General features: G+C 38.6%; 2 protein-coding genes across 2 annotated transcripts in view; both read right to left on the bottom strand.

Moving 5' to 3' along the window:
* LOC149065915 (polycystin-1-like protein 2) overlaps positions 1-924 on the bottom strand; it is a 34,539-nt gene extending 33,615 nt beyond the window's left edge. Inside the window, exon 1 of the mRNA XM_089253374.1 lies at positions 811-924. Coding sequence (XP_089109500.1) covers positions 811-858 — 48 coding nt within the window. The 5' untranslated portion in view covers positions 859-924. The remainder of the gene's footprint in view (positions 1-810) is intronic.
* A 501-nt stretch (positions 925-1,425) lies between these two features.
* On the bottom strand, positions 1,426-14,596 carry LOC149065914 (sperm receptor for egg jelly-like). Its single transcript, XM_089253323.1, has 6 exons — positions 14,503-14,596; positions 13,470-13,774; positions 12,664-12,823; positions 12,252-12,417; positions 6,276-6,472; positions 1,426-1,733 (listed from the first exon to the last, which is right to left on the bottom strand). The coding sequence occupies exons 1-6, from the start codon at positions 14,594-14,596 to the stop codon at positions 1,426-1,428; spliced, it is 1,230 nt and encodes a 409-aa protein (XP_089109449.1).
* Positions 14,597-14,939: the final 343 nt, after the last annotated feature.

Here is a 14,939-nt window from a genome sequence, read left to right as displayed (position 1 = left end):
CATTTTCTGCACGAGGACTAATTATGCAGGGATTCACAGTTTACAACTGACTCCAACGACAAAGCTGTACTATTGTTTTTTTTAATCTCTCTGTGACATGTTGATATGATAACATGTCAATGTGAGGACTGTCTACAATAGCAATACTGTAGCCATCTTATTGCTTCTGTGGTTCCCAACTTCGAGGCGTAAATGCAGGCTGATCTCCCCATTAAAAAGTTTGGCCAAAGAGCAGCAGGCCTACAATGATACAATTCTTTTTGTCACTACACTTCACTTATAGTTAGAAAAACTGATGACAGATGGGGGGCAGGAGCACTACACATAACAAGCCACAGAAATATTTTTCACATCAGGTTCACTGCACGTACACACATTCCAACATGTACCAATTCATTAGACGTTCCACAGAAGAAAGTAGATGAGGTGCATGCATGGTTTAGTAGCCATCTTATTGTATTTTCTGTTCTACGTCTATGCCTGAAGAGGATTGAAAGGGGTATCAAACTTGAAATGTCTCTATATGCATCCTTTGGTACTATAAGCAAGTGTCTTATCAACTTCGGCTTTTTTTTCCTTTTGCACAGCTTTAGTGGACAACAAATTGAGTCTGGAATCTTTTTCACTAGAGAAAGTCATGCTATGCTTCCATCCTCACCTTGGATGGAGGGGACTTTGGTCAAGGGCTTAATCAAGCGCCATTCATCAGTTGTCATCTCAAGTCTAACAGGAAAAAGAATTTTTTTGCTGCTCATCATTAGGCTACGCAACCTATTAAATAAAGAAAATGAAAACCAATAATATACATACCGAGAAATTAGCAATGCTCAAGCATGTAACACCACCAACTGAATCCATCACAGAGCACCATATTTCAAGGTCTCCATATGGTAATACAAGATTGAATTTCTGCTTCAAACCGTACCGAAGATGGTATGTAACACCGGAAACTTTTACTGAAAGTAAGCATGTAAAAATGTTATGTTCAAAAATTAAAAAAAAAATATTTGTACTGTAATAAAACAAACTGCATTCTCAAATAATGTAAAAATTAAATTAAGTATGGTTATCAGACAAAACCACATTTGGATAACTGTAGTCAAGGGTCTGTCCAGACATTTTTGTAGGGTCCTGTTTCTATGAAAATTAAAATAATCTAGTTAATTTATTACAAAAATGAAATGAAAAATTTATGGCTTCATTAATTTGTATTTTGTGAAGGGTTTGTTTTTCACAGCCAGAATTTCATGAAGGTTGGGAAACAAACCCAAATTTCAGCTGGCCAAACCTCTGGTAGTTCAAAAATATTATTAACACATACTTGATAATTTATTAATTAACATATAGGGTAATTTATTAATTAACATATAGGGTAATTTATTAATTAACATATAGGGTAATTTATTTATTAACACACATGATAATTTATTTCGAGGCACCTCTTGCTATGAACTCACCATAAATGCTGTAGTCTTCAATTCTCTGGCCACGATCGTCATCTTCCCAATCTGAAATAACTACATCAAAAACATCTATCAGAGCAAAGCCAGAGGTTGGATTCATTTGACACGATCCTCTCGCAGGTGGAGTGTTCAAAACAAGCAGCATTGAAGCTTTACCAACAAGAATGCTGTCTGTGCCTGATAATCGGCCTTCAACTTGCACAAGAAATGATTTTATGTTTGGATTTGATTGATACAGGGTTTTATTTATTCCAATTCTTTCATCGTCCACTACAGAAAAATTTACAAAGGGATAAAATCAAATATCCAAATAAATAGTCGATCGTTTTTATTGTTACCAGTGACCAAAAATAAACTATCGGTTGAGCCGCATTACAAAGTGCGACAGATAATAAAACAACTTGCGTCACAGTACCATTCACAATATAAAAAATTGAAAGTATTGAAAGCATTCTAATTATTATTATGCTAAATATTTTTATTGCATACGATTTTTTTGTTTTCTTCAAGAGTTCACAATCTAGGAGAATATTTTTAGAATTAAATATGCCTTATTGGAGACAAAAAAAAAAATTTTTCAATTTTTTTCCACAGAAATTTTAAAAGCAATGAGAGATGCATTCTAATACCCAATAATATTCAAAATACAGTGGGCTGCTGTTACATTGTGCCTTGTTATAATAAATGTTTGGATATTTTGTGACTTTTGTTAGAATCACTTTAAAATAGTAATTAAATTAACTTTTTTAATTAAATTTAAATTCTGAAATTAGAGCATCCAGCTGATATAAGGGAAAAACAGAAATAGATAAAAACAACAACACAAATCATATCCACATGACTGCCACTACTAATACGTAACTATTACACGTACAAGATATAGCATGTACTAACAGGACCTGAACAAGAATTTTTATGACATTCCCGTAACAATGATGTAAATGTGATAACCACAAGTGTCCTCCATTCAGCTCTACGGGGGTGCTAGGCGGGAGGACACGAATGGTTTCATAATAACCATTACATGCAGTTTTTATTTTATATCTATTCGTTTTTTTTCTTTAATAAATATAACCAGCTAGAGTGAGTCAACCAAAACAAGACCAAAGCTTATCCTTAGGTAAGGCTCTCTCCAGACAATCCTCCATTTAAACTAATCCCACATTGCTTACAAAAATAGGTTAAGAGTGAGACGACTCGGCCTGGCAGTTATATATATATGTATATGAATGTATGTGTGTTTCTTTCCTCTATTCAAGTTCTTCATGCATTTCATGTCCACAACACACGTGCATACTCATATTGTCGTATTCACGTTGCTTACCATAGGTGATAATACCATAGGTGCTATAAGATGCTAAGCTAGATGGCACAGGTGATTCCTAATTGTATACATTCCCCCACACAATATTTTTATTTTGTATATTTTCATCAAATTCACCGGAGCAAGTGAACTCAGCCCAATAAAACTGATGCTGGCTTCTAGTCCGCAAGTTATCAAAACCATTTGCTCACCAATAAGATGTTAAGCAAGATGACTTGCTCTGATGGATATTTTATATTTCACAATAAGATTCTTATTTCATTTGTTTTTGTTATATCCTGTGTATATAATATGACAAGTGTAAGACAACAGATGAGATAGCATGGGGGCCCCCTCCAATTGCTTTTAAAATATACCTCCATCCTAATATGTGTACATTCGTCCACTAACAAAACCCAGAAACTTTTCTCCAACTCCCAACCCCATCTCGTCTGTAATCAAAACAAAATTTGTTAATCGCCTCAGTACCCAATTGTCCGGGGAAAATATGCTGTAAAAATTTTGTATGTTATGTTGTTTTGTTTTTTTGACACAAAATAAAGTGTTCCGGACTATGCCACGAAGCTGGGTTGGAAGAGATTTCGGCAAAGGGATAAGTCCAGTGGCAAAGTTCTGGAGTTCATTCATTGGTCCAATCAATTCTGTTGAGATTGCTACAATTGTTTAACTTGATATCAATCTGATGCAATCAGTAGCTACAAAGTTTGAAAAACTGGATACCAAGCAGAGATGAAGAATTTGGAAAGAAAATTTGCATGCTTTTGCTGGGAATTTTCTTTTGAAATTCATCTCTACTTGGTACTGTCTTTTGCAATTTGTATTGTTAGGAGAAAGTGGCACATCCTTCCTCTCTCTCTCTGAAACCACAGTATTTGCTCTACTTATAAATACCAACACAGTCAGACTTGGACTCAGCTATCTCTGGACAGTCAAGGGGATAAAAGCAACATGTCACCGCTGACGATGCCTCTGTAGAGAAGTCTATATAAACATCCAAATAATTTTAACAAGAAAGAACAAGGAAAGGATAAGCAAGACATGACATCTTTAATGCATAAAGTCAAGGAAGGAACAGTTGAAGCATTTCAGTGGAAAGAAAGATTTTCATCTATACTTATTGATGTATGTATGATATCTGCTGCGACTGCAGGTAAAACCCCTGGAGATAAATTATTCATTAGACTACAGAAAGTTCAGCCCTGAATCTTCTATTCATCTAGATTAGTGTTTCCCAACTTTTTTTTCACCATGCCCCCACCCCCCAGAAGCATCTTGTAAAATCCTGATTTTAAAAGATTTTACAAGATATACGGAAGACTGGATGTTGTGAAGATATTTATTATTTCAGATGTTTATTTTTTAAGGAAGGAAAAAACTCATCTCTGCCTCCACCGGGAGTCGAACCCGGGTCCCTCGATTGCCGGACGAGTGCTCTGACCACTAAGCTACAGAGGAGATAGAGATTTTCCTTCGCTAGAGCGTATATATATATGCCGAACGGAACCGTGCAATGGACGGTGAAACCGATCAGCTAATAGCTCATTGACGACGAGCCACCAGAGGGCTATATATATGACATGAATGTCGCTCTCCACTTGTTAATGTGGAATAATGTGTGAATAATGACGGAAGACTGGATGTTGTGAAGATATTTATTATTTCAGATGTTTATTTTTTAAGGAAGGAAAAAACTCATCTCTGCCTCCACCGGGAGTCGAACCCGGGTCCCTCGATTGCCGGACGAGTGCTCTGACCACTAAGCTACAGAGGAGATAGAGATTTTCCTTCGCTAGAGCGTATATATATATGCCGAACGGAACCGTGCAATGGACGGTGAAACCGATCAGCTAATAGCTCATTGACGACGAGCCACCAGAGGGCTATATATATGACATGAATGTCGCTCTCCACTTGTTAATGTGGAATAATGTGTGAATAATGACGGAAGACTGGATGTTGTGAAGATATTTATTATTTCAGATGTTTATTTTTTAAGGAAGGAAAAAACTCATCTCTGCCTCCACCGGGAGTCGAACCCGGGTCCCTCGATTGCCGGACGAGTGCTCTGACCACTAAGCTACAGAGGAGATAGAGATTTTCCTTCGCTAGAGCGTATATATATGCCGAACGGAACCGTGCAATGGACGGTGAAACCGATCAGCTAATAGCTCATTGACGACGAGCCACCAGAGGGCTATATATATGACATGAATGTCGCTCTCCACTTGTTAATACAAGATATACGGAAGACTGGATGTTGTGAAGATATTTATTAATAATTCCGTTCGGCATATATATACGCTCTAGCGAAGGAAAATCTCTATCTCCTCTGTAGCTTAGTGGTCAGAGCACTCGTCCGGCAATCGAGGGACCCGGGTTCGACTCCCGGTGGAGGCAGAGATGAGTTTTTTCCTTCCTTAAAAAATAAACATCTGAAATAATAAATATCTTCACAACATCCAGTCTTCCGTATATCTTGTATTAACAAGTGGAGAGCGACATTCATGTCATATTTAAAAGATTTTGTTTTTTCTATAAGACAAACACAGGAAGGGGTGAATATGTGACCAAAGATGATCGAAAATTGTAAAAAAAGTTTAAACATTGAAAAAAATTCTTAAAATGCTGTTCCAATCTATTTCTGTAAATTTGAAACTTTTTTTGAATTTGAAAATCCACATGAAAGACGCCCAAAATGTGTAAGCCCTATAACTTGAAGGCTTAAGCCCTATAACCTGGTTAAAAGCACAAGTTTTCAACCTTTAAGACAGTGCAGGCCAAAAGAAAAATTCCATGAAGCCCAATGGCCAATAAGTCCTACTGTAGTACAGTATTTTGATTCTTGCAGTAGCATCTTAACGGGATCCCCCTGCGGGTCTTCAAGAAAAATAGGGAATCATGCATTATTGGAGAATCTTACTTATTCTAAGATAATTTTTTTTTATTAAATATGAATCTTCACACACTGATACTTAAATAATTTCCTCATTTTAAATATGAATCTTCATTGATAATTAAATAATTTCCACATTATACATGGCCTTTCATTAATTTGTGAATAACTTTTCTTATTGAATATGAATTTCTTTAATTCGGAAATTACTTTTTCGGTAAATGTCATGGATTTTCATTAATTCTGAAACTATTTCCTTATCAAATGTTAATACATATATGCATCAATTCTGCCATTATGTTTTCATTAAATATGGATTTTTCATTAGTTCTGAGAAATTATTTTTCATCAAATATGAATTTTCATAACTCATGATTGCTCTCATAAAAAATCAAATTGTTTCCCCCTTAAAAATCATATGGCCCCCTTTTGGAGTGTGGGTCCCATGTTGAGAATCACAGATCTAGATAAAGTTGTGAGTGATATCACGCTTTCAATATAGTTTTTTTATTTTTTCTTTGTTCCCCAAAATATAAATTACAATGAAGAATCCCAGTGTATTTTCAATATTTGAATCATTAAAATGTCTACTTACCAACAGCATGCTCTTCCCAACCATCAACATAAGTTATTTCTCTCATGTCCAAATCAGATATATATATAGACCAGTTATAAGATATTTCACCTTCTTCTCCACAGTCCTCTCGACATTTGGCATCTATGGCTGTCCAAGCATTTGGATTAATATACTGGCCTCTTATTCGAGGAAAACAAGCAACACTTTTCGTGCATCTACAAAATTAATGAGGTGTTGAGACTAGGTCAATTGAAGAAATTCAATTGTGTCAATGCTTTACAAAGGTCAATTTTGGCGGGGAGAAAAATCACACAACTGCTTATTTAAAAGACAGCTCGAAAGAAAAAATTATAACATAGCATTTAACTGAGTATATATCACATGTTATCACAATATACATTTGATTCTGCCAGAATTTCTGATAAAAGCCTTATCAGGATCATGTAAAACATGATTTACCTCTCTTTTTTTTTGTTGAAAGCTCAGAAAATTTCTTGGCTGTATCACACACATGTATACCCAATGCAGAAACTCTGATGCTAAAAAATAAATTAAAGGCCATACATAGGAAAGAGGACTTGTGATAGATTGTGTATTCATCAATTATTGGTGGCTTATGCCCCTCACTTTTTTTTGAAAGGGATCCTGAGTGACCTGAATCCTCTGGTCTCAGTGCCTATAGTAGTACTTGTCTGACTAAAAGTTAAGGAAGTTTATTTCCAGCATTATAGTTTCAAAAATAAGTATGTCATACATTGGAAGTGAAAATATTATGCCTATCACATTCCGTTTTTGGGAAGATATCTGGGGATCATCTTATAGTTAGATAACTAAGCAAAACTTAACCTGCCGAGTTGTGTGCTTCTGAATTAGGAAAACAGATGGGAGCACTACTTGAACACATAACAAGCATTCCTAAGAAACAAACATCATGTTAGGTTGGCACACATACACACACATTCCAACATGTACTGATTTATTAGAAATTCCATAGAGGAATATGGATGAGGTGCATATGTGGTTTAGTAGAAGCCAGATAACTAGCCACTGTGAAGTCAAGGGATTTTCAAACTTCTAGCTGCATGTGCAACAGACCTTCCTCCTTTAAAGGGTCTCTATATGGAGAGCAGGCAGACTACATTCACCATTGTCAATTTTGAAGTAGCCAGTAGCATTTTGAACACAAATGCCTTGAACATAACTGAATACTTTAAGTGGGGAGAGGAACACATATGACACATTTGAGCATGTGTACCAATTTGTTGGAAATTCCCCAGAGGAATGTTTAAAAATACATGCTGTATACTCTAGCCATTAAATCAGATAAATAGCAATTGTGTGGATGTGTGCGTGTGTAGGAGTAAACTTTCCCCCGACTTCTTATCGGTCGTAGGTCCTCGGCTGTACCTCCACTACGATTCCAGGACGAAATAACTGGATTCTACACTCCCAAAAGAAGAAAACAACACTTTATTTAATTTATTATACAACACCTCCAATGAAACCGTCCTGTCTCTTCGGTACCAACTTTTACACTATCCTTCTTTTCGAATGTCTCTCATCGTTCTCGTTTCCCTCTCTCGCGACTCCTGTTTCTCCTCTGCCTTTTTCCAACCTCTTTTCACCTGAACCTTACACGTCCCATCATCAAAAAGCACATCCATCATTTTTAAATGATGATGATGCTTCAAGAGCGTAACTCGGTTTCTCACGGCTACCGTGACAGGGCGTCGGCATTACCTTGCATATCCCCCTTCCAGGTCCGCCAGGCCAATGCATGACGCTATCCAGTAGGCGAGCGTTGTATCGTTCAGCAGCAACTACTTTGGTGGCTATACCATCCTTGAATGGCAAATAACGGTTGTTCATCCAAGAGTTCATGGGGTGGTGGTCACCACCGGCATAAGAGAAGGATGGCCTTTCCCTGCCCTGATTCCTGGGCACGCCGTTGTTGGCGATTGAAGATTTAGCCGGTTGGCTTCTGGTTTTCTCGGTCTTCGACTGCCGGTTCGCAGCTCTGTTGATTCCTTTGGCAAATGGACACGAAAACAATCGCCAGTTCGATTGCTTGGACGTTTCCTGTCTAGCCGGGAACCGGTTCGGTGTCGATCTCCTCCCTTTGACAGCATGACCATCGTCGTATCGTTTCGAGTTCATCTTCTTGAGCTGCGAGGCCTTGCCCTCGGATGCAGACGCGACCCGATTGGTCTTGCACTTGATGAGGGCGAACGTCTTCTTCACCCTGTTCTCGTTGACGTAGAGACAGCGCCTCGTACAGACATCCGATATCTTAGATCCTCGATTGACGACTGCCACGTTGACTTCTCCTCCGTGTTCTGATATAAACTGCGACACTGACTCGGGTGTCATTTCCTCGAACGGCATGTTGCAGACCAGGATCATTTTTGCGCATCTGGTCTCGAAAGTCGGTACGGGCACAATCCGGCGCACTTTAGTGCCTCCTCCGTTGACTTGGAATTTGTTCGAGTTCCTGAGACAGTACCGGACGACCCTCCAATCCTTGGTCAGGGTCTTGACCTTCCTGAAAGATGAGACCAACCTCAGGCTGATGTAGCCCTTCTTGTTTCTCTGGATTTGTTTCAGCAGAAAGTTGTTCTTCATGATGTTGAAGTCGGTGAAGTAGCTCTCGACTTGGGATGTGATCCTCTCTTCAAGTTCTTCGTTAGGTATGCAAAAATCGTTATTATTGCCGTCGTTGGCCTTCTGTTTGCCATCGGCAGATGAAGTACACACACCATCCCTACGGCTTGGCTCATTGATCGGACTTGGAACTAGTACATTTCCCAAGAGTGCGTCGTACGCCGTCGGACATATTAACATTTCATTTATCAAGCGACTCGACACTGCGCAAGAAATCGGCACGTACCCGTGTTTGCCGTCGCTGATCTTCATCATACATATTTTCAGAGGGGCTATCTCACTTTCGCCAAATGCGGACTTGATCCTTATTCTCCCCTCTCCTTCACTGTCGTCGATCTCAACCAAATCCGATCTAACGACTGAGATCTGGGTCCCAGAATCGACCACGCCTCTTATTGTCTTCTGACCATATTTCAAACTCACGGTCTGCGGTGTGTCAATGTCCGCACCGACACCAGCTGCCGGCACAGTGATATGTGCTGTTAGGACTGCGGTTTCTTCAATCATGTCCCCCTCTTCTGTCTGGACAGAGTTCGCCTGGACCCGACTCAAGGGCTCCTGCTGGACTCTTGCAGGACAAAACCTTGCTATATGGCCTTCTGCTCCACACGCATAACAAGTGACTGCGGCTCTCTCTCTGGTATTCGAACCCATCGTCGCTTTAGGTGGGAAGGACTCACCCTGAAGTCTCTGGTTCTCGCTGGCTTTCCATCCTGGATTTTGATGAACTGGTCTTGGGGTTCTCGTTCTGTCACTTGGGAAGGGTGTCTTCAGAGTCCTCTTCACATCATCGAACCTATCTAGTTTCTCCGATAGATCACTTGGAGACACCATATCACTCCATTCGTCCAGATAGTGTTCCTTAAAATCAGCTGGGACGCGTTTTTTCATTTGATCGCTGATGATTAAATCTCTTAGTTGCTCAAACGTCGTGACCTCCAAAGCCGTCGTCCATCCATCAAAATAGGTACACAGTTCATGGTAGAAGTCTCTCCAGGTGCCCTCTTGGTTCTTGTGGCACGAAGAAAACATCTGTCGGAACTTCTCTGGGGTGAGTTTGAATCTCCGCAATAACAATTCCTTAACTTGATTATAGTCCTGTACTTGCTCTTCTGGCTCGCGGGCAATTAACTGGTTCATCTCATAGGGAAGAAGTCCCAAGAGCTCAGCTAACCAATCTTCCGTGCCCGCGCGACGAGCTTGCCGCTCGAACAACACCAGGTACAGACTTATGTCTTCTTCCATTCTGAACTTTTGCATCATGTTCTGGAAATCCCGGCTGGGGGTTCTGCCGCGCCCAGCTTGATTATTCTCCTCTCTTCTGACTCCTGTCTCGATCCTCAGTCTTTCGAGTTCATGTTCCATCTCCTTTTCTCTACGCCGCTCCTCCAACTCTTTCTCTCTACGCCTCTTCTCCATCTCCATCTCTTTCTCTCTACGCCTCTCCTCCATCTCCATCTCTTTCTCTCTACGCCTCTGCTCCATCTCCATCTCTTCTCTTTCTTTCCTATTGCCTATGATCGTTTTCAGCATCTCTCTGCACGTCGCTTCGTTGTACAGTTCACTTTCCTGTATGGTACTCACTAGTTGCATTAAGTTGAACTCCGGTCGGACTTCTACTCCCAAGTTGGCGGCCATGGTCTCCAGATCCTCCTTGTTCCCCTTTGCCAAATACACCATCTTTATTTATCGTCTCGATACCGCCGTACAACACTTGCTCCTTTTCGCCTGGGCAGGATTGCCCCTCTCAGCACCGGTTGTCGGGTTGACTTCACAAAAAAAGAAAAACAGCGTGGGTGCTCGACGCTGCTACTATCCTTCTATACGAACCGGGTGGTTCCACCGTCGCTAGGACACTCTTCTTCGAATTTCAGCTCACAATCTTGAGTCGTTGAAGCTACAACCTCATCCTGCCGACTGCGCCAGTAAACTTTCCCCCAACTTCTTATCGGTCGTAGGTCCTCGGCTGTACCTCCACTACGATTCCAGGATGAAATAACTGGATTCTACACTCCCAAAAGAAGAAAACAACACTTTATTTAATTTATTATCCAACACCTCCAATGAAACCGTCCTGTCTCTTCGGTACCAACTTTTACACTATCCTTCTTTTCGAATGTCTCTCATCGTTCTCGTTTCCCTCTCTCGCGCGACTCCTGTTTCTCCTCAGCCTTTTTCCAACCTCTTTTCACCTGAACCTTACAGTAGGGGACTTTACATCAGAATAGCCTGGGTTCAATCTCTGCTTGCAAAACAGTGGGGGGGAATATATATACACAAGGCATTGGTTTTCCAAATTCAGGTTGCAAATGAGAGGTAATCCTTCCCCATTGGAAAAAATCTTGCCACAGTAAATATCAGACCTTCAGTATTTATAATTACATGGCACTGTGTGGCCATATTGGCTGTCTCTGGTTTCAACTCCACCAACAGCTAAGTGGTGATCAGCTGAAGTTGTTTGGTTTTCTATGATTTACAAATCGAAAGCATGAATGTGAGTCAATTTCGTCTTTAAAAAGTCTTGCCACAAACAGCAACAGACCTACAATGGTACAAATTACATTTCACTCATACTTTGCAAAATTGATTGCTGTACTAAAAATTCATTCACAACATTAGATACTCACTCAGACTACTACTACTAAACCAGACATGCAACTCGTCCATATTCCTCTGCGGAATGTCTAAAAAATTGGTACATGTTGGAATGTGTGTGCAGGTATAATGAACCTTCCATGAAGTTTGTTCCTGTGTAATGCTTGTTTGTGTAGTGCATCCATCTGCAATGAATTTTTTAAATTATGAGTTTTTCTCAACTCATAGTGAGTGAAGTGTAATGAATGAACTGTACCATTGTAGGGCTGTTGCTCTCTGCTTCGAATCTTTTTAATGGGGGAGATCAGCTCGCATTTGTGCTTCGAAGTTATGCACTCAGACTGTTAGGTATATGTACACAGTTCTGGCACAACTCATTTAATAGTAAATTACCCATGACAATAGACTGGTATTGTGCTTAATGATGACAGTTTTTGCTTCTATTACAGACGTTAGCTTTGGCTGATGTGCCGGAAAAATGTGCCTTCTTCTACCATGGCTTCCTAAACTTATGATACAGTTAGTAAACCATTTTTTTCGAACTGATCAAATGTTTTGGACTTCTGCAGCCATCAATAGCATCTGATTGAGAAATTCCCACCTGACATTCCTAAATCCCCCAATTACAGAACTAACAATGGATGTGAAAGTCTAATGTGTAAAATCAATAAAATTCAATACTCATACATAAATTCAATCAATAAATTGAGTTAATTGGTGTAAAAAACATCTACTGACTGGACTATAAGACTTGGAGGCCTTTCTTCAATTACTTCAATGAGTAAAGTGCACTTTACTGATTTCCCACTTTTTCGTATCACAGCGGTTATTTCATACACTGCATCATAGTTCCAAAGAGTGTCTGTCTTCAGAATATAGTCACCGTTTCCAATATCCATGAATCCTAAAAAAAAAATGGAAACAAATAAAAATTGCAAGTATGACAATGAAATTTAAGTTTATTCTCAAATAAGGATATCACTATTTTAGCTTCACATTTGTGAAGAGTATCTCACAATGAGGCACAATGAAATATAACAAGTTGTTTAGAATGGTAATTATTATTGATGTGTATGCATATGTGTACTTGAATTTTCAACAAAGTTTATTCAATATGTGTGTACTTATTTATTTTATAAATTACATTCACCTGGACCTTTGCCAAAACAGCCACCATTGTTTTCTTCTTCTTTCACAGCAGAACGATCTGTTATAGGCTTCGAGGGATTTGATTTTTCATAGCCATCTCCTTGCTCTGTTAAAGATTCTCCCATATCGACCCGATGACAGAACCATGCCACATCATAATCCTTTAAAGAGTACATCTATAGTTACATTCATATGAGAATGGTTGAGTTTCGTAGGCACACAGCCACCACTTACCTCCCTCATAATCAGATGAAATTATTCTTCAATTAGAATTGCACCATATATCATATTTTCCTGTGAATAACTCATGTGTCATATAATCCACAGATGCGAATTTAGTTACTGAGAAAAAATGTCATAATATAGTCAGCAGCAGCAGATTATCGGCATGCAAAAACTTCATTCATCAATAATGAAATCTGAAGGAATGAAAGGGGTTTGTAATGTTTTTGTGTTAAAAATATGTATTTTTTGTGCAAAATCTATAATTTATTATATACGCCATCTATAAATCTTTGAAAAATTATTTTTTACAAATTAATTTTGAAAATATTTATTTCTATTCCAATCTGTCAGAAAAAAGTATTCAGATATGATTGAGTAGTATATAATCTGCGCTAAGAGGTTTACAATCAGTTTTTAAAGAAAGTTTTCATTTTTAGAAATTCATAATCAGCAGATCATAAATTTTGAAACATATAATTTCAACACATTCAAATTTAATAAAACAAAGGGAAACATGGTAAATTCTTGTCTAGTTGAAAAAATTATGTTTGAGATAAATTATAGTTGAATATAATAACTTACATTAGAATCAGGATCATCTGGATCTATTGTGTAAAGTGTTGGTTCGAGGGGTACTTCTTGACCAAAACCTCTCAAAATATAAGAAGAGCTGCTTTCAATAATTTTAGGAATTAAAGGAGTCGGGATGATTTCCAAGTATGTGGATGCTGAGCGAGCACCCAAAAATACAGGTTCATCGTCATTTCCTTTTTCTTCTGCACCCTCTGAAGATTTTTCGTTTTCTGACGACTCATTCTCAAAATACTTTGCATACTCTGAGCTTTCATCTTCATCACTGTTATCATCATTATGGTTTTCTTTCTCTCCTGGTATTTGTAAAATGATAAATGAAAAAAAAATGGTTCAGACATAATTTCTCTTTAGAGAAAGTTTGCACAAAATTTCAAAAAAATTTAAAAAAATAAATTTTTGACCATAAATTGTGATATGTGTTTCACAGAGAATTTCAGTAAATACATACAGTATACTTTTGATAATCCGGCCATACACTAGTCCGGCCCATCCAGTAATCATATTTTTAGGTGAGCTTTCTTTGACCATTGAAGAGAACGTGTCACTGCATGTCTGTGCATAGAAATTTATTATTTAAATAGAATTTTTCAATTAACTTCCAGTAATTCTGCAATTTCGATGATCCAGCTTACCATTGTCTAATATGTGCTGGATAATGAGAGCCTACTCTACATCCAAATTTAATCCCACTAACCCAAATGCAAACCTCACTGAATCTAGGAAAGACTTTAAATTATGTCTGATAGCAGATGATAGAAGTTGCAAAGATCAGCTCTTCTCCCTGTCATATCATTAAAGATGGCATCTGACTAGTTTCAAGTCAGAGAAATAGGATGGGGAGGTTCGGGCGGGAGATAAATCATAAAATTTTTCATTGAAAAAAAGGTTTCTATACAGAATATAATCTGATTGAAAATCATTATTGACTATCATGTATAATATATCAAGGAAAGAAACTTTTCTGGATATTATGCCAAGGTGAACTCAGAAAGAAAAGTTTGCTGTTTTTCGGGAATCAAACCTGGGTCCTCTTGCAATCCGGACAAGTATGCTATCTCATACACCACGAGAGACACAACTCTGCTTCTGTTATTTCCCATATAGTTGCATAACATGCTGAAGCAGATATTTTGCAGCCTTTCCGGCGGAGAAAGCAAACTTTTATTTCAGCGTTCACCTGGGCAAAATATCCCGAAAAGTCTCTTTCCTTTATGTATGATGGGCTCGAAAAAATCTCTCTATACTGTTGCCACCTGGAGGACATTTGATGAAGTTGAGGAAGGCTACAAATTCTCTGCTTCAGCATGTCACGCTACTGTGCGTGAAATAAGGGAAGCAGAGTTGTATCGCTTGTGGTGAATAAGGTAGTACACTTGCCTAGATTGCAAGAGAACCTGGGTTAAATGTCTAGCAGAGACTGCAAGCTTTTCTTTCTGAATTGTGGCCATTTCATATATC

Source organism: Pholcus phalangioides, unplaced genomic scaffold, assembly GCF_987345545.1.
Source record: "Pholcus phalangioides strain wild (caught in Gottingen) unplaced genomic scaffold, Ppha-v1.0 ptg000037l_1, whole genome shotgun sequence".
NCBI classification, from domain to species: domain Eukaryota; kingdom Metazoa; phylum Arthropoda; class Arachnida; order Araneae; family Pholcidae; genus Pholcus; species Pholcus phalangioides.
Note: the sequence above shows the minus strand (reverse complement) of the source record. Positions and strands in the feature narration are given on the sequence as shown.

Excerpts from the sequence above, each read along its gene's own strand:
- LOC149065914 (XM_089253323.1), bottom strand. The coding sequence starts at position 14,596 with ATGTTATGCAACTATATGGGAAATAACAGAAGCAGAGTTGTGTCTCTC. Across the intron at positions 13,775-14,502 it reads CGGATTGCAAGAGGACCCAG|GAGAGAAAGAAAACCATAAT; the intron begins GTTTGATTCCCG and ends TACAAATACCAG. Across the intron at positions 1,734-6,275 it reads TTGGGAAGAGCATGCTGTTG|TGGACGATGAAAGAATTGGA; the intron begins GTAAGTAGACAT and ends ATTTTTCTGTAG.